A 23,040-nucleotide genomic window follows, 5' to 3' on the forward strand; every position below is an offset into this window, starting at 1 on the left:
CTACCTTCTGGTCTGTGTTGGCTTGTATCTCTGCATCTCAAGTGTTCCCTTCAATATACAAGTCTGGGTACTCAGAGTTACCTGCTGTATGTGTCTGCCTTTCTGTCTCTCTCTCTCTCTGTGTGGACACACAAGTAGTGTCTACTTTAATGTGTTATGTCATCAACAGCTTTTATTCAGTAAACTGTGCAGTCAAATCAGATGACTGTTGACCTGTGGCACTGGAACCATTCAATAATATATGACAGCAACATTTCTCATCTAGTCTTCTTACTTAGATTAACACCTAATTTTCTACTGTGTTGGAAGCTTCTCTCTAACCATATTCACTTAATTTAATTTGCCCCCACTCCCTTCTTATTAGTCAAGATGGTGGGTTCAATAGTCAAGGTTTGCAACTGAATAACTTGAATTCTTCTATTTCTGCTGCCAGAAGTACTTGCTAATTACCTTCCTTGCATATAACTCTAGGCTTTTCTGTTAAGAGATGTTTTTCATATTATGTATTAAATGTCTATGTTTTCAGCCATATATGTATGCATACATGTACGCATAATTCTCAAATATCAGTTCTGAGAAATATAATTCCATGTAGTGCAATTCTTGGAGCTTTGCTCAAATGGAGAATTGGTCAACAATGAAAAGCACTGTAAAAACAAATAAACCATTTCAGGTATTATAATTTGTATTGCAATGTATTTTAATGAGATAGTGCTCAGTTGCATAATTTCTGTCACTGTGTTATTCTTCAGGGTTAAAAAATGTCTGTTAAGATCATGCTACGTATCAAGTACAGTAATGTTATAGTAGAAAGAACCCGATTAACAGTTTTCTCAGTTATACTTAACTATATCACAAAATGCTGTGACAGAACTTTTTCTAGCAAAGGAATGTAGACACATTCACTGGAGTACAAACAACTGATGTGAAGGACTGACACCACATGAAAGCGAATATGTAGATTAAGAGTGCTAAGCACTGTATCAGCCTGGACAGTGATACTAGCTCAGATGTAAGTGGTGGAAGTTGGTTTCAGCTGAACATTCTGACAGTGAATAATGATAGCCTATATACCAACAGAATGCAAAGTTTATTATCTGTACTGGACTTACCTGGTCACAATAAAGGCAGGATCTGTTATAATATCAGTTCCTACACGAACATCTGAAGTCAACCATTAAGGAGAACAATGTTTTAGCAGTGGAAATGCAAATATAAGTTGTCATTAAATGAAAAGGCAAGCACAGATAACATTACATCTTTATGTTTCATTACAACTTACTTAAACAGAGATGGTATGTCAAGGGCTTTGAAGGCTGAGAAAAAACATTTACTTCATTTACTATAAACCAGAGGCTTGCTAACAAGTCGCATGAAGGTCCCTAGGGAACAGTAGGGTGTTTAAGGGTCAAGAAGAGTCCTTTATGCTGCACTGCTCTGTGTTAATAAGGTGGTTTAGAAAGAAAGGGGAAAATGAAACCATCAAACATTTAAGGTTCAAGTATCACCACTACTACATTCTGCTGCTATTGTGTGCTCTAAATGTAGACATCAACCTTGCATGAATCAAAAGGCAAAAAAATTACATTCAAAACACTAGACACCAAATGTAGGATGTCCAAAGCCACCAGACCCAAGTAACAGTCTTAAAGCTCCCAGTTAGCTAAATACAATCTAATCTGAGGCGTTAAGACCTTAAGGCTGGTGTATTTACTTAAGGAGTGAAATGGAGGTCAGCATGTTTTGGGGACATAAGACTATCACTTTGGACCTTGGGATTTAATTCCAAGTACCATGAAGATAAGTTATTTAGACAGCTCTTTTTATTATTATATAGTTCAAATTTCCTCAAAGCACACTACAACTACAAAGTACTGATGCTAAGAAGAGAACACTATTTATACAACAATTCTAAACTTTATATTAACAAACAAAATAAAAATAGCTTCATATAAAATACAACAGAAATTATACAATTCTCCAAAGCTAAGCAAAAACGAAGTTATGTACTCACCATAACGTTCAATGTGTGTTGTCCATCTCACCTTCATTCTTCACTGGTTGGGTTCAGAACCGATCCTCGGTTCTGACTCAGCCATATACAAAAGCTCGAGGTCTTCTACTGGCTCGTGGCTGTATCCCTAATCCCATCATGCCCTAGTAAAGCTCCCCAGATTTTCTTTGCTGACAACAATTACCTAATGGACTATTACAGCATGTTATAGAACAATGAAGACGGTCAGAGAACATACTTGCCAAATGTATCCACTTGGTCCTCCAGGAGCCATAGGCTGGGGGAAGGAGGGTGGGATGCAAGAATGACGGCGAGATGGACAACACACATGGAATGTTATGGTGAGTACATACAGTGGACCCAAAGAAGGGCTTGTTCCTGGAGGCCAAATCCACTTTGTAAAGAGTGATAAAGGTATGAGGCCTTGCACATGTTGCAGCAGCACAAATGGTATCAATTGGTAGTCTAGAGCGAAAAGCAGAAGTTGCTTTGGCTCTCGTAGAATGACAGCCATTTTGAAAGTGTGACCTTAGATACAGGAGCACCCTTCTTAGCTTCCGAAAATGAAACAAATAACTGATCAGATTTTCTGAAGTTCTTTGTCCTATGCAAGTAGAAACGTAATTGTCTATATACATCCAGTTGCTGTAGCATATATTCTGCCTTTTTGCCATAGTTGGGGAAAAAGCACTGGCAGTGCTACGGACTGATTTAAATTAGACTTTGAGCATACTTTTGGTAGGAAAGATGGGTTTGTTCATAGGGATACTCTATCTTTGTGAAAAACCATGTAGGGGGGCTTTATCGATAATGCTTGCAGCTCTGAAACCCTTCTAGCAGAAGTGATGGCAATCAAAATACTTGTTTTCCATGTCAAGAACTTTAGATCACATGATGATACAGGTTCAAAGGGGGGGGGGGGATCAAACAGGACAAAACCAAGTTTAGGTCCCATGGTGGTAGAGGGATCTTAATGGGTGGTGTTAACAAAATAGTGCTCCTCAGGAAGGCTTTGCATAGTCTGTGAGACATCAGATTTGCGGCTAATTTGCTTACATGAAAATTAGATACCCCTGCTAACTGGACTCGGATGGTAGCTGCAGCTGCACCTTCATTAAATAGCTTTGTTAAAAATTCAAGACTAGAACTTATAGGAGCAAAAAAGAGATCAATGTGATTACTTAATGCCCAGAAAGAAAATCTTTTTCATTTACTCATGTATAGTTTTCTCATGGAAGACTTATGAGATGAGATCATGCTACGTTTCACAGAAGGAGAAAGGTTAGGGAGCATTGCTATATTTGGAATTGGAGTAGCCAAGCTGTCAATTTGAGCATTTGAAGAGAAGGATAGAGCGTTCCCAACACACGAGTCAGAAGGTCTGGAACTGGGTCCAAAACCCACAGCTCCTCCTAGAGATGAGGCAAAGGAAGGGGAAACAAATCTGATGAGGCCAGTATGGGGAGTCGAGAATCAGATTGCTTCCTACTGAGCTGGCTTTCTGAAGAACTTCGGGTATTAAGGGAAACAGAGGGAAGGCATAGTGGAGACCAGAGGGCCAATTGTGTACAAGTGCATCCCTTGGTGACTCCCCCAGAGGGGTGATTAGGGCAAAATATTTGCTGCATTTTCACAGCAAGGCTGGCCCCATTTGTGGAAAATCATCTTCCTACTTCTTGTTTTAGGGACCAATCATAAGGCATCAGAATAGCTCTGCTGAGTTTGTCTGCTATCATGCTAGATTTCCTCAGGATGTGCATTGCTATTAGAAAGTATTGGGAGGAGTTTGCCCACTGCCATACTCTCAGGGCCTCTCGACAAAGGGGGAAGGACCTGGTTCCTCTTTGTTTATGTACCAAACAACTGACATGTTGTCTGGCTGTATTGCAATCGTTCCCAGCTGCAGAGAGTCCTGAAGTGCTTGCAATGCCAAAAGCACTGCTCTCATGTCTAGGACACTGATGTGCAAATGGGCCTCGTGATCCTGCCAAGTGCCTTGGACTGTCCTTCCCAGATAACCCCCCCTCCCACACTCTATCTGGGAGGCATCCGTAGTTACTGTGGCTAAAGGATCTGGAGAGACAAAGGGTCAACCTCATGTCACATAAGTGGAGTGAAGACACCAGCAAAGGTCTTTTTTGTAGGACTCTGTTATCAGAATTTTGTGAGACAAGGGTAGATCCTACAGTGAACAGTAGCCACTGCAGAATTCTCATGTGCATGCATGCTAATGAAACTAAGTTTATCACTGCTGCCATGGTTTCCAAGACTTTCAGAATTGTTCTTGCCTGTACTCTTTTTCTTGGAAAGAAGGTTTAAGACCTCATGTTGTAGTACAAAAACTCTTTCTGGAGGAAGTTTTGCCATCATTTTTGTTGTGTTTACATCTGCCCCTATAAAAATGAAATGTTGAGATAGCAACAAGGCAGATTTTTTGTAATTTATTGTGATTCCCAGGTGAGAGTAGAGAAGTAGTGTGGTGTCTCTTGTTTGTAGTAGTAGATGCTTGGTGGTGGCTGTTAGCAGCCAGTCATCTAGATATGGAAACACTTGGTATCCTAGATGTCTCAAGTGAACTGTGACCACTGCCACACATTTGATGAACACTCTAGGGGCTGTAATGAGACCAAAGAGCAGGGCTGGAAACTGGTAATGACTGGCTCCCAGATGAAAGTGCAGATGCCTCCTGGATGGCCTGTCCACTTTTATGTGGTAGTACATATCCTGAAGGTCTATACAGCACATACAATTGTCTTTTCCCAGAAAGGGAAAAATCAACTGTAGTGTTACCATCCAGAACTTCGTCTTTCTTACTGATGCATTTAATCTGCTGAGGTCTAAAATGGGCCTCCAGTCCCCTGTTCTCTTTGGCACTAAAAAGAACCTTGAGCAAGTTCCAGATCCTATCTGGTCTGCGGGGACTCTGGATGACTCTTTTGTCCAGCAACTTTGCATTTCTAGAGTTGTCTGTTTCCTCTGACTGGGTGGAACGTCCAGGGTGTTCTTTATGCTTAGGGTGTGAAGGGAGAAGGGTATAGAGTAGCCTCTGGATATGATACTTTGTAGCCATTTGTCTTTTGTTACTCCCAGCCAGGCTTCTTGGTACAAAGATAAACGACTCTTGACTGCCTCCAGAGATGGATAAATGGGCCTCCCTTCAAAAGCGCTGACAGGGCCTACCATGGAATGAATCCCTGTCGCCCTGATTTTGCAGACACCCTCTGCCACGTGGACTGCATCTCCCATTACTACTTCCCCCTCTGCCCCTGGGGAAAAAGTCACTACTTGTGTCCTGAAAAACTCTATGGGATTTTCGGAACCACATCTTTCCTCTCTTTTGACCTATTGGGTAAGGTCTAGAAGATAGGGAAAAATGGACTCCTACGGCAGAAAGAGTTTTCCTTACTTCCTCACACCTGGTGAGTGTGTCCTTATCTTTCAGCCCGAAGAGGGATGAGCCATTGAAGGGGGCATTAATAAAGGTAGACTTAAAGGGTTCCACAAAGTCACATAAGCGCATCCAGGAATGTCTCCTTAGGGAAATTCCTGAACCCACTGCCCTACTCACTCCATCTGCTGAGTAAGAAATAAGCCTCTTGGAGGTGTTAACCATAGAGTTTAAGGTGGAGGGCTAAGAGGAAACCTGGTCTTATACCCCTGCAGCTACTGAACTTTGTAGAGCATCCCCTAGCTCCTTTAGGAGATTGCTTTGTAGTCTAGTAAAGTGCATTAGGTAATTCAGCGATTTGAGTGCAAAGGTCACTAAAGAGAACACGTGTCCATCGTTCGAGACTCCTTGTTTGGCAGATGGACAGACGAGGCTATCTCTGAAAGTTCCTTTTTGGTGGCTGCTGCCACCACCATAGCATCCACTGAGACACCCTTAGTAAGAAATTCCTTTTCAGTAGGTGCAGTTATAAATTTGTTTGGCCTCCGAGGAACAGGTTCCACTGAGTCTGGAGACTACCATGCCTTTCGACTGACTAATTCCATGAGCTCGTCGAAAGGCAGACACCCAAATGGTGGAAGGGGGAGACCGAAAAGTCTTCAGGTATACAGACTCCTCCTCAGAAGGGTTGATGGACTTTCAGACACCTCTCTGTTTAAGGATTTCTAGGATGTCGGCAAAGGAGACATCTTCAGAGGGTGACCGAGGGGACTCTTCTAACTCATCAAGGTCTGTGTCCGAAGTGACTGACTCCTCTGGGAAGTCTAAATGCTTTCTCTTGCAAAGTCTCTTAAGAGGGACCTCTTCAGAAGGGTATTCTGGAGAGGTTTCAGGAATGAGGGGTTCACCCAATGGGGCCTCCTGAGGGGTCTATATTACTTACTCGAAGGTACAAAATGTCGAGTACCCTTTCATTGACACATAAGTGTCGAACATTCTCTTCAGTAAACTGCCACATCATTGATTTCTTTCCAAGGGAAAGAAATCGGTTGGCCATTGTTTGAAATCTGCCCTTTTCCCCACTGTAGTGCGAGCTAGGAGTTAGTTAGGGAGGTTATGGGAGGTCACAGCCCCCCCACATTCGGGGGTTTGTGGGATGAAGCCCCCACCTCATAGTGTTTGTTAAATTGTTTCGTGAGTAGTTGGCCTACCAATTTCTTTCCCTTGGAAATAAATCGATGATGTGGCTGTTCGTTGAAGAGGACATTCAACACATATGTGTCAATGAAAGGGTACTCGAGATTTTGTACGTTTGACTTTATAATATAAACCTCATCCTGAGGCCTAGGGTCTCTGCATGCCTGTGGATGGCGTGGTGCCGAGGCAAATGCTGGTGCCTTTGGGGGAAGAATGTCAGGACCAAAGAGTGGAGCTGTCTGTGGAGGCAGTACTCTCCTCATCGCCTTGAAAGCCCCCCTCCCCTGATCTGATGACACCTCTGGCTCCAAAGAACCAGAAGGGGTTCGGATCCGACAAATGTCGGATCTGACTCTCCTCCCCGGACCCGAATCCCTCAGGGTTGGAGCCAATAACAGTTTGGCCAACGCTGGTGTCCTTAAAAGTCTGCACACCACCCGATCCAAGTCATCATCAGAAAGACTCCTGGAGGACCGAGAGGAGAGGGCAGGAGATCCTATTGGTTGTAGAAGAGGTGACCTTAAAGTAGGGGAGATCAGTACCAATTCCAGGGACCGGCTCCGTAATTCAAGCTCTATCAGCACGGATACTGAAGGAGCCAATAACGGAGATTTTCCAGGCCCAGCAATCTTCAGGTCCGGAGATGAAACTTTGGTCAGTTTTTTTGGTGGTTCCAATTGCCCAGAAGAAAGAGATGCCTGTTCTTCGGATCTGTCAGATTTGGATGAAGGGGATTTGGTAAATTTTGAAGATCCCTGACCTTCTAATAACACCTCAGTGAAGGGGGACTTCAATAAACCTCTTGCTATAAGCTTGTCCTTCCTTTCAAGCAGCACTCTAGAACTAAAAGAGTGGCAAATAAAACAGGATTCTTGCAGATGCAAAGCTCCTAAACAGAATTACACAAATAGTGTGTCCATCCTCAGTAGACATTTTTGGTTGCATTTCACACACTTCTTAAACCCAGAGGGTTTGCTTTCTTTAAGTTCCTTAGACATAATCAGTATATCAAAGTCAACAACAAGTTTAAGAAGGTGTGTAACTACTCAACAGTGTAATAGACAATCAAAAGTATCACTATACTTTACATATATATATATATATATATATATATATATATATGTGTATATATATCTTTTATTTTATTTTACATTTGTTGACCAGGCTAGTCTAGCTGGATATATTTCCATTTTCAGTAGAGGCCCGGGGAGAAAAGCTCCACACAGATATAAAAAGTATAAAATATTGTTACATGGTGAAAAAAAGGATTAAAAATCAAAAATAAAAACAGGTAGTTAATACATTCTTGAGATACAAATACTAGAGAAACGTTAAAGTAAAACAGAGTAAAGTTTAAGAGAGCTAGAACAGATATAATACAGTAAGAGTTATGTACAATAGATAAGAACACTTGAGAAACAGTACAGAGAGCAGAATACAGCTTAAGACAGCTCAAAAAGAGAATAGTAAGAGTTATGTACAATAGATCATATGAGATAGAATTATTTAAACACTAAGTTGATTAGAGTTTAGAAAGAGTCAGTGTTATTTACAAGTCAAAAGCATGTAGAAGTTTGGAAGTATGGAAAGAAGAGGAAGAAAGAGGGGTGAAGAGGAGGGTTAGTCAGGATTACTACAAGGGCATAGCCAGTGCATTTGGAGGTGTTTTCTAAGTTTTTGTTTAAAGAGTGGCAAGGATGTAGTTAGAGTTAGTTCAGTGGGTAGTAGGTTCCAGAGTTTTCCTGTTGTGTTGGTAAACAGAGAGTCACCAGCTGCATTATTAGACTTTGTTAAGCTGGCAAGAAGTTTGCTAGAAGAATGTAGGGAGTTCAGATTATTATATGGAACTATGAGTTTTGAGAGTATAGGGGTATTATTGGGTTGGTAAAACATCTTGTGGGCAATTGTGAGTTGGGGGATAATCAGATGGTTTTGGAATTCGAGCCAATTTAGTTGTTTAAGATTTGAACAGTGATGGGTTCTGAAGGGATTGCCAGTAGCAAATCTAGCAATGTTATTATAGGAGGTTACTAATTTGTTAAGGTTGGTTTTCTTAAGGTTGGTAAATATAGGTGAAGCATACAGGAGGGTTGAGATTAGATGGGAATGAGCAATCTTGGCTCTGGCTGCCGAAGTTAAGAAGGGTTTTATTCTGTATAGGGAGCCTATTTTTCTGTTTACTGTTTTAATGGTATTGTTTATATGGTAATCAAATGAGAGATTATTATCAATGGTTATTCCTACAAGTTTAGTGGTAGTGTCAGGGAGAATAACAGTACCATTATTTGAAGAGATAGAGAAGTCTAAGGGGGAAGACCTAGTGGTGGGTGTAAAAAGAAGGAGTTTTGTTTTTTTAGCATTGCGAAGGAGACAGCGTTTGGTAAACCATGTTTCTACAGTGTTGAAGACATCTTGAGTAAGAGAATATAGTTCAGATTGAGAGGTAGATGAGCATATTAGTGTAGAGTCATCTGCATATTGAATACAAGTGGCTTGTGGAATTGCTACATGGAGATCATTAATAAATAAGGAGAAGAGAAGTGGTCCAAGAATAGAGCCCTGAGGGACCCCAATAGTAACAGGTAAAAAGGATTAGACTTGATTTTCCCAGAGGACTGCTTGTTGTCTATTGCTGAGGTATGATGTGAACCATTTTAAGGCTAGAGAATCAAAGGAGAAAGATTCCAGAATATTGATTAAGAGGGTATGGTTAACCATGTCTAAAGCTTTAGAGAGGTCAATGAAGAGTGCAGATGAGAGAAGGTTTTTGTTACGGTTTCTATTGATGGTATCTGTGAAGGATAGAAGGGCAGTAGTGGTACTATGAGATGGTCTAAAGCCATGTTGACAGTGTGCTATTAGGTTGTGTTGAGAGAGATGGGACAGAAGTTGTTTGTGAATGCATTTTTCCATAATTTTTGCCAGGGGTGATAAAAGAGCAATTGGCCGATAGAGTAATCATTGGAGTTCCCGCCTTTATGTAAGGGGATAATGTGGGAGATTTTCCAAATATCTGGGATGGTACCTTCTTGGATTGTCCTATTTATAAGGATAGATATAGGGTAAACAATTTCCTTAGCTGCTTTTTGGAGAAATTGGGAAGGAAGCTGGTCAGCAGATGGAGTACATGGTTTAAGTTTTAGAATAAGTTTAAAGATGAGAGAAGGAGAGATGGGTTGTAGTTTGAATTTCGAGAAAGAGTGGGGTAAGTCGATGGGAATGCTGGAGTTTTCTGAGATAAGTTGAGTAGCTAGAGATTGTATAGTGTCAGTAAAGAAAGAGTTGAAGATATTGGCAGTTAGATGGGGAGTATTTGGATCTGCATCTATATATATATATATATATATATATATATATATATATATATATATATATATATATATATAATAAAAAATGTTATATATATATATATATATATATATATATATATATATATATGTATATATATATGGGTCTACTTTAAAACACAGACGACAAGAACACAGACAGGAAGATCGACAACTGAGATGACCGACAAGTTTAAAAGCCTGACGCAGAGAACACCAACATGTTAAGGTAAGTGTGCGATGGTGACAGACTTTAGGGTTAGGGGCGGGTTAAGTAAGTTAGGGTTAGGGTGCGAGTTAGGTGAGTGTGCAATAGTGACGGACCTTAGGGTTAGTGTTTGAGTTAAGGTTAGTGCAAAGATAGTTGTGTATGTAAGGTTTAGTGTAGGTTTGTTAAGTTTTTTGTTGTGCTTGTGTTGTGTGTGTGTTTTTCGGAAAAGGTATTTGGTTTTGTTGATTGTCGGGATTGTGGTTTGTCAGGCATGTGAAGTTTCGTGCTTTTAAACTGTCGGTCATTTCAGTTGTCGATCTTCTGGTCTCGGTGTTCTCATCGCCAGTGTTTTGCGTGTCGGTGTTTTAAAGTAGACATATATATATATATATATATATATATATATATATATATAAAATTGTTTGATATATATATATATATATATATATATATAGATCAAACAATTTTATATATATATATATATATATATATATATTTTTTTTTTTTTTTCCTTTTCTTTTTAACAAAAAGAATATATAACAATTACAACAGAAGGGGAAGGGGTCAGTTCTTTAACTGAAACGAAGCTGCCTAGCTCAAAAGGAAGGGGAAAGTAGAAAGATGGGCCTCTATTTTATTTATTTTATTTTATTTTATTTTACATTTGTTGACCGGGTTAGTCCAACTGGATACATGTCCATTTTCAGCAGAGGCCCGGGGAGAAAAGCTCCACAATAAAAACAAAAACATAAAATTACATACAGATAAATTCTTAATAACATAATAGAAAGAACACAAATTTACATACAAATAACTTCACAATACCATGATATATAAGTAACAATAATATGGATACGTTAAGCAATAGAGAGGATTAAGACTATAAGACTTTGTCTTGCTCTAACTTAAACGGGCTGCCGGTTTTAGTTAGGAAGAGGCAACAGGAACAGCAATTTCTTAATAACACACTCTAAATTAAACAAGTGTGTAAAAAAAGGCTTCAACACTAATATTTAAGCTGGGATAGGGAGTAACAGGCCTGAAGAAGAGCAAACTCTCTTAAACTAACAGAAAACTACTTAAACACTAATTGCTAACTAAATAAAACAGCAACTATATTAATAATGAGAAGAAAAATTGTTCAACTTAGCCAGAGCCAAAATGGAAGCACCCAATCTGTTTAGCGGCAAACTCGATCTGGGGAGCTTTACTAGAGCATGATGGGATAGGGATACAGTCACGTGCCAGTGGAAGACCTCTAGCTTTGTAAATTTCCAGTCGGAACCAAGGATCAGTTCCGAACCCAACCAGTGAAGAATGAAAGCGAGATAGGACAACATTACATCAAAACTGCTGTTTACCAAACAAACAGATCAAATCTTCTCACGAAAAATATTTATTCAATAAAATCCACACACGGAAAAGATAACTGGAATGCTTTCCACATAAACAGAGTTAGTTTGAACACTAAGGAATAAAGAGCTTTTGAGTCAGCGGTTGAAAAAAACAGATATTTAAACAGTTTAGACATTGTTTAAAGAAACAGCTACTTGTTGATGCAACAAAGTCATACTAGCTTGCATTTCTTCCATTATAGTTCAGATGACAACTCAAAATTATACATGTGCATGCATAAATAATTGAAATAGTGCAGTCTCAATGAACCAAAACATAAATTTGAACGTAATTAAATATGAATATATACGTTTACTAGATAGATATATATCCAATAATTAAACTAACTAAATTGATATTGAACTGTGGACTACCTAATATATAATACCTAATCTTCATAAGTGAATAATTTTGAAAACATAAATAAGGATATCTTATACCATATTACTGTATGTTCAACCAAAGACATTCAACAAAAGTGAACAAAAACATTGATACATAAAAACATTGTAGTATTATCATATTAATATTGGTAAGTTGTTGAACATTGTAGTGAAAATGTGGTTGCATGGTACTGTATAATAGCTAATGTAAGACCTACTAATTCTCAATATTAAGATATATATGTTCTATAAATTGATAGTATGGAACAAAATGAGCAACTGATCTTATAATTGTAAGATGTTCAAGTGTTAATAAGAAAGGGCTTTATACTGATAAAGTCATTAAGACCTGGACTTCTTGTTGCATCAGTCTTAATTTGCCATACACTTTCTTTCAGGGCCAATAAATTCTTCCAGTTACCTTCCAACTTTTCAATTCGGTCAATAATAGCAAAAGTAAAACTGTGTCCTGCACCTTTATCTAAGATGTGTCTATAAAGAGCATTTTTTGTATCCTTTCTACGTATTTTGTACATATGTTCATATATCCGCTTTTTTATAGTCCTTTCTGTTTTTCCTATGTAAAACATTTTGCATGCTTTGCACTTAGCAATGTACACAACTTGTTTACTATTGCAATTACCTTTCAAACATCTAATCACTGTATGGTTAATATCTTCCAGAGTGATCTTGTCCGCTTCATTAATGTAACAGCAATATCGACATGTTCCACATTTTTTACTTCCACCACTTTGTTTAGTTACTGTATCATGATCTCTACCTGTATATTCCAAAACAATTTTGTGCATTTCCTATCTTGACATCCAAATTGTTAGAAGTTATGACATCCCAATGTCTACAAAGAATTGCTTTAACATAGTGTACATAGGGCGTGTAAGCGAGAACACACACTCTATTTGACTTCAGATCAAGATTACTAGTATTGCCAATATTTCCAGAGCCTTGTGTACCTAATAAAGGTTTGTATTTGTTGCCCCATTGAGATGTAGGATATTCCTCTCTCCAAACATTTTGCATAGAATCTTAATGTCCTCCTTCATGATGTCAATACTGAATAAGAGGGTTTCCTATATATCCCCCAAACCCTGTGGTGTGGTGCCAAAACAAGTGTCCAAAATAAGCTACCTTTGTAATCATAATTGTAAACGTGAATTTTAAGAATTCAGTGGTGCTGTTAAGAAAGTTGATAAACTCACATATTTCTATTGTTCAATCTTGTTGTAATATTTGCTTTTGAATAAATGTTCCCGTTTCCCATCGAGCATGACTAAATTGCAAGGGGGGGGCATGAGGCCCCCCCATTGCCACACCAGATTGCTGTCTAAAATATTCACCCTCAAATGTAATATAATTATGATCGAGGACCAGGGACATAAGTTCTGTGACTACACATGTCTTGTCCCAACTGAAGCCAGAAAACTTTCTAAGGCTGTTGGTAAAATATTCCAGTCACATCTATAGTGATAAAGATGTAATCCTTTCCATTTTGTCAGTCAGCAGAGTGAAAAAAAAACTCCAAGAATCCTTCATGATATGGGTACATTATTATAGATGTGTTGGAGCCTGACACTATAGTCTATAGGGTGGGTCTATTACTGATTTGTGAATTTTGGTATTCCAATAATCTTAGCAAGTACTGGATAATCTGTTCTAATAAATGTATAAATATCATTACTAATCCTGCTATCAATCATATATTCTTCAATTCTGAGGTCTATTCTTCTGTAACCAATGTTTACTTCGTTTAATGATATATAATTGCCAGATTCATATAGCCAGTTATGCATTTTAGAATTGTAATCAGTGGTATAGCTCACCACTATACCTCCACCTTTATCAGGCTTGGTTGTCCTGCTCAATATTTTCTCTTGGTAATCCCTTCAAGATGTCATTTTAAGCCAATAAACATCCTTACTGACCATTTGTAAGTAGCAATTAATATGTGGAGTAGCTAGTACTTCATCATCAAAGTGTAAAGCCAAAAAGCCTTTTCTGCAGTACAATTTAATTTCTTTTATAGTGTAAACCAGTGGTGGTGAATTGAATTTTCCCCTTCATTAGGCTAGTAAACTCTTTTCTCAATAGGGAAATCGGGTATAATATACACTCTAAATCCATTATGTCCATCTGCAGAACCATGCTTTGACTTGTTCCACCTGCCTCGTTCTAATATTTCCTGTGTAAACTAGTGTGTTCTCATTTATCTCCACCTGTTGAAATGGTTCCTTTGTTTGGGGCTGGAAAAAGGTCTATCATTATGGCTAAATATACGTTCCCTAGTCCGTTCCCTGGTTTCTGACTTCCTATCCATGGGCCATATGTATGCATGATCATATTCATATGCATCTATATCCCTCTGTAATTTCTTATTTTTTCACTGAACTGTTTATAATATAAATCTTTCCATTTATTAAAATCAGGGTGTTGGGTAATAGAATTGTTCATATCCTCCAACTCCTTTGTCATTGAACTCATTTTTTCATCATGGTATTTGATTAATACATTTATATATGAAAAACCAAAATTATCAAACAGTTGATTGAACTCTTTTTTCAATTCTTTATAATTTAACCCCCAGTGGTAACTTAAAAAATCTAATACCTTTAGGTACTTTCTTCAAATCTAAACATCGTGACAAATATGCAATATCTAGTTTAGTATTTTTGTATGATAATAACTTCTTTCCAAAATTATAAATCATGTCCCTCACTGTACTCTGTCTATTATTAGATACAAAGAAATTGTCATTTTGTCCCCCATTAGTATTTTGTAAAATCATAATCCTTGTTTTATTTCCATGCTATCGGATCTAGCCACTTTGTCAGTCTCATAACATTGTCTTATAGTATTTATTCTCATTTTGGTGGTTGTTAAGTCTTAGCTAGCTCCCCCCCCAGCTTCTCGAGATTATTTTGAAGGCTAAAGTCAAGCGTGTGATCATTTCCAACTGTATCACCATCCGTTCATGTTGAAAGGAATGTCTATTTCCGCATTGAATATTAGGCACTTCAATATCAATATCAGGTGTGTCCTGGAAAGAAGCATCAGTGATGATCTCTTGCACCAAAATGCAGTCAGGATTATGCATGAATTCAGATTTCATGAAAACATTACATCAAGCCTTTTGGTAGAATGTGAAATCCCTGACCTGGTAAGTCAGAAAAGTCATGAAGTAGGAGCAGTTGAAGCATTAGAGGAAAAGAGGCGAAAAAGTTAAAAAAAAGTTTAAAATCTTGTAACAATATTGAAAGTTGTCTTGCACTGGAAATGGACAGCAGCAGCAACAGCTAAGCAAGTGTTGCCTGCAAAATATTAAGTATGAAGAAATAAAAGAAGCGGAAATGAGAAAGTTATGGTCATATTTTCCAGTGCACTCCAAATGCTTTAATACAATTATTGTATGGAGGGAAGAGCATTACTCACCTGGATGTAAAAATGGAAGTTATGTATTTACCATAACACTGGATCCTCTTCATCCATAGTTTGTACAATTTGTCTTGTGGGAAAAATAACTACTCATCATATCTGAGCTGGCAGTCAGTAGTGTCCCTAGCCTCAAGCTCCCTCAAACATTTCACAATTACCCCCATGTCCTCACTTCTCCATCAGACTGCATTTGCTCAATATGGATTACAAAATTATAAGTGAGTGAAACCTCTGGCAGGAATGAAGACACCATCAATAAAGCGGCCAAGAGCCAGTCATGTAGATATAGGAAAATGCATATCCATTTGAATCGCAAATGGGCTGTGACAACCACTATGCACTTGGTGAGCACCCGAGGAGATATGGTGATATAAAAGGCGGGGCTCTGAAATGAAAATGGTTGGCTCTGTAAAGGAAATGCAGAAACCTCCTTGAAGTTTTGCTGATTTTGATGTGAAGGCAGGCACTCTTAAGGTCTACTGAGCAAATCCACTTACTGACCATCAAATGAGGGCAATATCACATACACTATGACCTTTCTAAATAGGGTTTTGTTACATATTGATTTAGGCTGCTAAGATTCAGGATTAGCCTGTGGTCTTTGATTCTCTTTGAGGCCAAAAAGAATCTTGACATAGATATCTGACCATCTCTAGTGTAGTGAGGTCTCTTGGATGTCTCTCTTTTTCTGAGACTGTAGCTCTCTTTCTCTCTTGGCAGCTCTGCTCTGGCTGGGTGGGACATCTGGGACCAGTAGACAGTTGGTTTGGGGGATAAGAAAACAGTATTGTACAGCCTCTGGATATGATTTCTCCCACCCAGTTGTCCTGCATGATGGCCAGCCAAGGAGCCAAGTGAAGAGATAAATGGCCCCTAACTATCTCCAGTCAGGCAAGACTTCAGAGAATTTGTGTTGTTTGCCTGAGAAGGGATCACAGAATCCCCAGTTTGCAGGACCCCTCTGGCTCTGGGGTGGTGTCCATTAAATGGGCTGCCTCTTCCACAGCCAACCCTGTCAGAAGGGAAGTCAAAGGACTGACACTGGGATTTCCTAAACCACAGGGACCCCTTCTAACTCCTGTTAAAGGATGTTTGAGGGGTTTTAAACAGCATGCTTAGAGCAGACAACATCCGTCCTATATGGACAAAGGTTAAACTACTACAGAATAAGGGGAATCTTACAGAGCAAGAAGAGGTGCAAATGCAGAGTGCTAAAGGGACAATAAGGGAGAATCTGGATAATGTGCATGAGTTTAGAAAGATTGCTGTTAAGCAACCATATTTTTTTTTTGGAAATAATTTGGGAGTACAAAAGCTTTTAGCACAATGATTTTGGCAACAGAAAGTAGAAAGGGCTGTCGCCAAACAAAAGGAGCCTATAACAAAAAAAAATCCTTACAAGTATTAGAAATATTTCAGAAATTTTTATGAAATTTTGCATAAAGTAGACAAATGGGGAAATAAACAAAGAGCAGAAATGGAAATATTTACGAATGATTCAATTATGCCAAGGTTAGAGGCAAATGAGACTCAAAAATTAACAGTTAAGACAGGAGGGAATGGGATAAAAACAGTAATGTATAATCAATCTTCAGGAAAGTCTCTAGAAACCGATGGTATTCCTGTGGAAGTTTGGAAGTTAGGAGAGAAAAGAGTAATAACCATCTGGAAGATTTTGTTTAACAGTGTTTTAAAAGAAGGGGAAGCACCAACATCTCAGAATAAAGTTTTGGTGGCTGTATTACCTAAGGATGGTAATGACCCAGATTCATATGCACCTATTTCAATTTTAAACTATATTTATAGATTGATTATGTCTATAGCAGCTAAAAGAATGGAAAAGGTGTTGCCAAAATTAGATGATATGGATCAATGTGATTTTGAGGAGGGGAGGCAAACATTTGAGAAGATTAGCAGAACAATGATGATCCAGAGGGAAGAAGAATGTAAGCAAATACCGTTGCTGTTGGTGGGTCTTGAAGCGGAGAAAGAATTCGACAGAGTAAGCTGGGAATTTATGATTCGGGTAATGGAAGCATTTGTATTCCCTGACACAATGAGGTTAACTAGGAGGATAAATGAAGGACTGCAGACAAGAATTAAAGTGGGAGGGTTCTTCTCTGATAAGACATGTTTGAACATAGAGGAAACCAGGCAGGGGTGTCCTCTTTCTCCTTTATCATTTGTTTTTTTATATTTAGAGTCACTGGCAATGACAATAAGAGACTCAGAAATGCAAGGATATAATAAGCATTGTAATCAAGAAAAGTTGGGTTTATTTGCAGGTGGTATTATTCCATACCTGATAAATCCAGAAAAGGACGTCTTAGTGTCGTGGACAATTTTGAGATGGTTCAATTCTTCTTGAGACATAAAATGAATGAAGAAAAAAAAAGGCTGTAGCCGTAAATTATGTACCCACACACAAACTGGTTCAGCAATACCCATATTTATGGGGAGAAAGATAAGATGAAGTATTTAGGGATTAAAAGGCTTCTGCTATGGTAACCAAGGATATGTGGGAAGAGACCAAACAAAAGATAATGCAAACACTGAGAAACTGGAAGTTTTTATTTATGGATAAGAATTATAACACACAAGCAGTGACATTTTTAGTTTTATATACAAATCAGGCATATTTTATTAAAGGAGAAGTTGTAGACAATTAATAAACATTTGAAGGCATTTATCTGAAAAGGGAAGAGGGCAAGAGTGGGATAAGTTGATCCTTCAAACAGAACGAGGTGGTGTAGGATTACCTGATTTGAAGAGATATTTCAGAGCTACACAGTTAATATTCTTCTCATGTTATGTACATGAGCCTTATCATTCAAAATGGAAAGGAATGACGATGAAGCTGGGGGGGGGGGTGTTGTTTAACAAATAAAGACAGACTGGGATTTTGGATGTAGATCCTTAAGGAGAATAACAGCAACCATTCAGAATATTATATTTATAAAATAGCAGAAAGTACTCTTAAGAATTAATCTAACACCAGAATGACAGGTGTGTGGTGTACGCCTGTAATCCTAGGTGCTTGAGAGGAACAGTGTTCTTGAGAGGCCGTATTTCTTCAGGTAAAGGCCCTGGAAAAAGAGAAGAGAAATAAGGAGAATGGAGAAAGGAGATTTGCCAATAGGGATAACTGCAAAACGGGGTACAGAAAATAGACAAGAGGGGGCAGGAATTTACTGAAGAAAACTGGCAAAGGATCAAATGTACTGGGAGCAAATAACTAGAGAGTTTAAGGTAATAGAGGAGGCCAAGAAGACATTTGGACTGCAAGCTAGAAAATGCCTTCCTTATCAGGGATTGACAAAGTATAGGCACAGAGAAACAGATAGGGAAATCTTAAGTGAAAGACCTGCTCTGGTAGAGTTTTTAGTTGAATTTAGAACAGAAACTGCTGTTAAAAAAGGGATAATTTTTAGGGAACATAAAAGACTGCATGATAAGTATAAGAATTAATTAGAAGAGGTTAGAAAAGACTGGGAATAGAAACTGGAAAAGCAATTTACAAGGGTGCAATGGGAGGACATATGAATGGCTGCAAACTATGCAACAATGTCCAGAAGGTTAAAGATCTTTAGTTGGAAGAGTTTGCATATGTATTTTTATACACTCAAAGCAGACTTCAAAGATTTTTTCCTCAGCTAGACAGCAAATGGAGGTGTGACGGGAAAGAAAGAGGTAACTGGGAAAATATGTTTTGGAAGTGCAGTGAGTTGGCAGATTTTAAAAATTCCCTATGGATTACTCTGCCAGAAATATTGGGCAAGCAAATGGCTGTAACAAAGGAAATTATTCTTTTGAGCTGGGACAAAGGATATGAACTGTTTAGCAATAGTAAGGCCTTACTAAGTTCAATTCTGTTGACTGCCAAACAGCAGAATATATAAATCAAAGTCTAAAACAACTGTATTTAAAGAGATAAAAGAACTGGAAGAGGGATCTTTAGAAAAAGGAAGGGCAAAATTACACAGAAATAAATGGAAACTGTGTGAACAATTTTTAATTGATTAATTAATAATTAACTTCAGTGTATATAAAGCCTTGCAGCACTTTGGATGTTCACTTGATAAAGCTCGGCACAGACCGAGCGAAAGCGCTTGTGTTTTCATTGTTTTTCATGGTTTTGTATTAAAGAATTAGACTTTCTGAGCAGCAGTCTGTCTTGGTTTGGTTTTCCACCTTGGATTTATTTTTTATTGGTCCTGTTCATGCTTTTCTGGATTCCTGGCTACGTTGCTTTTCCATGACTGGAGAAGCTGAATCGTTTAATTCTGCTGAAACTCCTCAGCTATTGAGAGAAAACAGAGATGACATCCCGGTGACTCGTACAGAGTTCAACCAGGTAGTTTTGATGTTAACGCAACTCACCAACCTCGTAAAGAAAACAACGGCAGCAGTATCCCTCTACCTGGGAACCAACAACACGCTATTGAAGCTAAGAGGAAATCTCCACCGACTGGTGCAAATGGAACTAACAGTGGTTTACACTCCTTATTTCCGACTAATCCCAGCACACAAAGGGTACCTAATAATGAGCAGAGTGAAGGCACGGCTCGTTCGAAGACCAGCAGACCTGAGAAACAGCCCAAGGACTTCAATTTCACCACCTGGGCAGGTCAGCAATTTACATTCAACCAAGGTACTGTGTCCTCTAATAACTACAACACCATAGAGAATGATTTTGGTGAACTAAAAGACAAACTCTATGCTCATAAAAGCAATCAACTCGAGATTGAGTACTTAAGGGAGTGTGTTAATGTGAAACGCATACCGAAGGGTTTGCGTTTTTATAAGTTCCCTAATAATGTTCAACCGGGGACTTTATATTACAAAAAACTGTGTGAAATTTTTGACAGAGCTGGACTGGAGGTTTTAAATGTGATGATTTCAGAGTATGAAGCGAAGGCTGATACTCTTATAAACGAGTTAAATGTTTTAAACAACTCCCTTGTTACTGACAATAACTTTTTAACTGTGAAGTTTGATTATGACAATGTTTTTAACGAAGTCGATCAATTCTGTACAAAAATACTTAACCGAAAGATACGTACGTTAGACAGGGATTTAGCTGAATATAGAGAAGGAACAGCCTACCCCTCTCCTAATAGGACCCGGTGGGAACATAAACAGGACAATCAAAACAACCAAAACAAGGGGGCTGATTTCTATTCTAGAGCTACTCATGAACCCCCCTGTAGGAGTGAGAGGTTAGCTGAGAAAGGTAGAAAGAATTCCCATCAGGATTTTCAGATAGGGGCATGGGGACAGAAACAATCCCCTCACATGTGGAGCAACAAACATGGTTAAATGACATCCCCATTGTCCCTGAAATGGCACTCCTATACTATAACTTTTCCAACACTGCAGGCCACAGTTGTTCTATAGTTAAAAAAGACAACTTCATTATATACAATTATACTGATTTGCAAATTACAGATTTGACCTTCAACCTATTTACTCGGGGTTTCCAGTTTGTCCCCGCACGCTCCTGTAATATATCCCAAATTTTAGTTGAACTAAAACTCTTTGCTAGAAATTTAAATCTAGCACATTACTTTAAAGGGCAGCCCTATACCAATACAGGGCTCTGTAGAACTAGCACTTTCAACCCACCTATGCACCCCTTAATTAAACTTTTTGAAGAACTAGTTGAGAAAGATTTTAGAACTTTACATTCCCAAGGAATACAACCACAGTTAGTTAACTTAAATGAATATGAAATCTGGTTTATTAACCATTTGAAAAAAGAAAACATTAGGGTCATGAAACCAGACAAGGACGGTGGGGTTGTCCTGATGTATAATTCCAGCTATGACATTTACATCCACGACATGTTACAGGACAGTGAACAATACGAAATTGTATCTAGAAATGAAGTTAACATAGCCTTTTCCAAAATCAAATATATGCTTACTAACGATTTGCTCCAAGGAGCTATAAATGAAAAATTGTTCAACTATCTGCATGTTGAAAAACCCAAAATACCAATAATTTTCGGGATTCTGAAAATTCACAAAGGCTTGGACCCCTTGAGATTTAGGCCTATTGTTTCAGGGGCAGGAAGCATCACTGAACCCTTAGGTAAATTCATTGACCATGTTACTAAGCAACTCATCCCACTTTTAGATCACGTCTGTAAAGACTCCTGGGATTTTCTCAGAGACATTCAACCTTCCTTTTTCTCATCTGAACTCCTTATGATAACTATAGACATCAAAGACCTGTTTCCTAGTATACCCCACCCAGCAGGGCTCGAGTGGTTTAACAATTTCTTAACCACTGAAACTAATCTCAACAATAAGGTGACTGGCCTTCAAGTGGAGTTTATGGAAATTTTATTACAGAACAATTTTATATTCTTTAATGGTGAGCTTTTTAGACAAAGGACAGGAGTGGCCATGGGTGCCTCATGCGCTTCTTTTTATGCCAACGCTGTTTTGCACAGATGGAAACGTATGTTCATTTTTTCTTCTACTTGGGTTCAATATTTAACTCATTATAGAAGATACCTAGACGACATCTGCATTTTATGGAATGGGACCCTCAATCAGTTTGAGGATTTTTTTTAGTTATATCAATTCCACTACCCCCTTCTTGGTGTTCACTCACAACATTAACAAGCACGAACTTCACTATCTTGACGTGACTTTATATAAAGATTATAACAATTCAACATTCCTTTCTAAACTTTACAGGAAACCTACTTTTTCTAATTCTTTTCTGCATTTTCAAAGTGCACACCCATTTTATCAGAAAAAAGGCATTGTTAAGGGCCAGTTCATTAGAGCCTCTAGGATGTGCAGCTCCACTGTTGATTTTTTGGATGAAATACATTTTCAGTCCATGTTTGTAGACAGGGGATACCCTCTCTCCCTTATCACCTCTTTGGCTAAGGAAGTGATTGATAACAGAGAAACAACATTTCCACCACTTCTTGGTACAGGGCAACCTTCTGTCACAACTAACACAACAGCGATATCTGACACCTTCTGGAATAGTTTTATCTATACCTATTCCGGCAACTCCGCTGATATTGAGGAGATCATCAGGAGGCACTGGCCTGTACTGACCTTTCACGAAGAATTCAAAGATGCCCTCCCACCACACCCTAAATTTGTAAGAAAGAGGGACATTAATTTCAAGGAACTATTTGAAAGAAAACCTAATTTCTAGGCTAATAACTCTAACACACGACTAGGCACTTTCAAATGTGGGTCCTGTAATCAATGCCATGCCATTATTAATGCTCCAACACTTTACATTCCCTCTAGGAATTTTAACATCAAATCATAACATCACTACACCTGTGGGAGTAAAGGGGTTGTCTACCTAGGTTTTTGCACCACCTGCTCAAGCTTCTATGTTGGCAAAACTGAGAGGCCACTTAGGAAAAGACTCTACGAACATTTTTACGATCTAAGTAAACAAAGGGAGTCTAACGCATACTATAAGCATTCACTCACTTGCCCTGGGATAGATCTTAAATTCATAGTGTTGGAGCAAGTTACCCCGAATGCTAGGGGAGGTGAATGGGAGACGACCTCCTCGAATACAAGGAACTTATATGGCAACTTAAACTAGATGCAGGCAGACACCCTGGATTAAATGACAACATCAACATAAACAGTGTCCTCAAGCTAAGAAAGGCTCGATTATGAGAAGCTCAT

The 23,040-nt window shown here is 38.5% G+C and overlaps 1 protein-coding gene across 1 annotated transcript in view; it reads right to left on the reverse strand.

Annotated features, from left to right (window-relative positions):
- IMP3 (IMP U3 small nucleolar ribonucleoprotein 3) overlaps positions 1-23,040 on the reverse strand; it is a 1,257,621-nt gene that overhangs the window by 341,715 nt on the left and 892,866 nt on the right. The window contains exon 5 of the mRNA XM_044085735.1: positions 1,113-1,164. Coding sequence (XP_043941670.1) covers positions 1,113-1,164 — 52 coding nt within the window. The remainder of the gene's footprint in view (positions 1-1,112; positions 1,165-23,040) is intronic.

Source organism: Protopterus annectens, chromosome 10.part0 (genome assembly GCF_019279795.1).
Source record: "Protopterus annectens isolate FY-2018-M chromosome 10.part0, PAN1.0, whole genome shotgun sequence".
NCBI classification, from domain to species: domain Eukaryota; kingdom Metazoa; phylum Chordata; order Ceratodontiformes; family Protopteridae; genus Protopterus; species Protopterus annectens.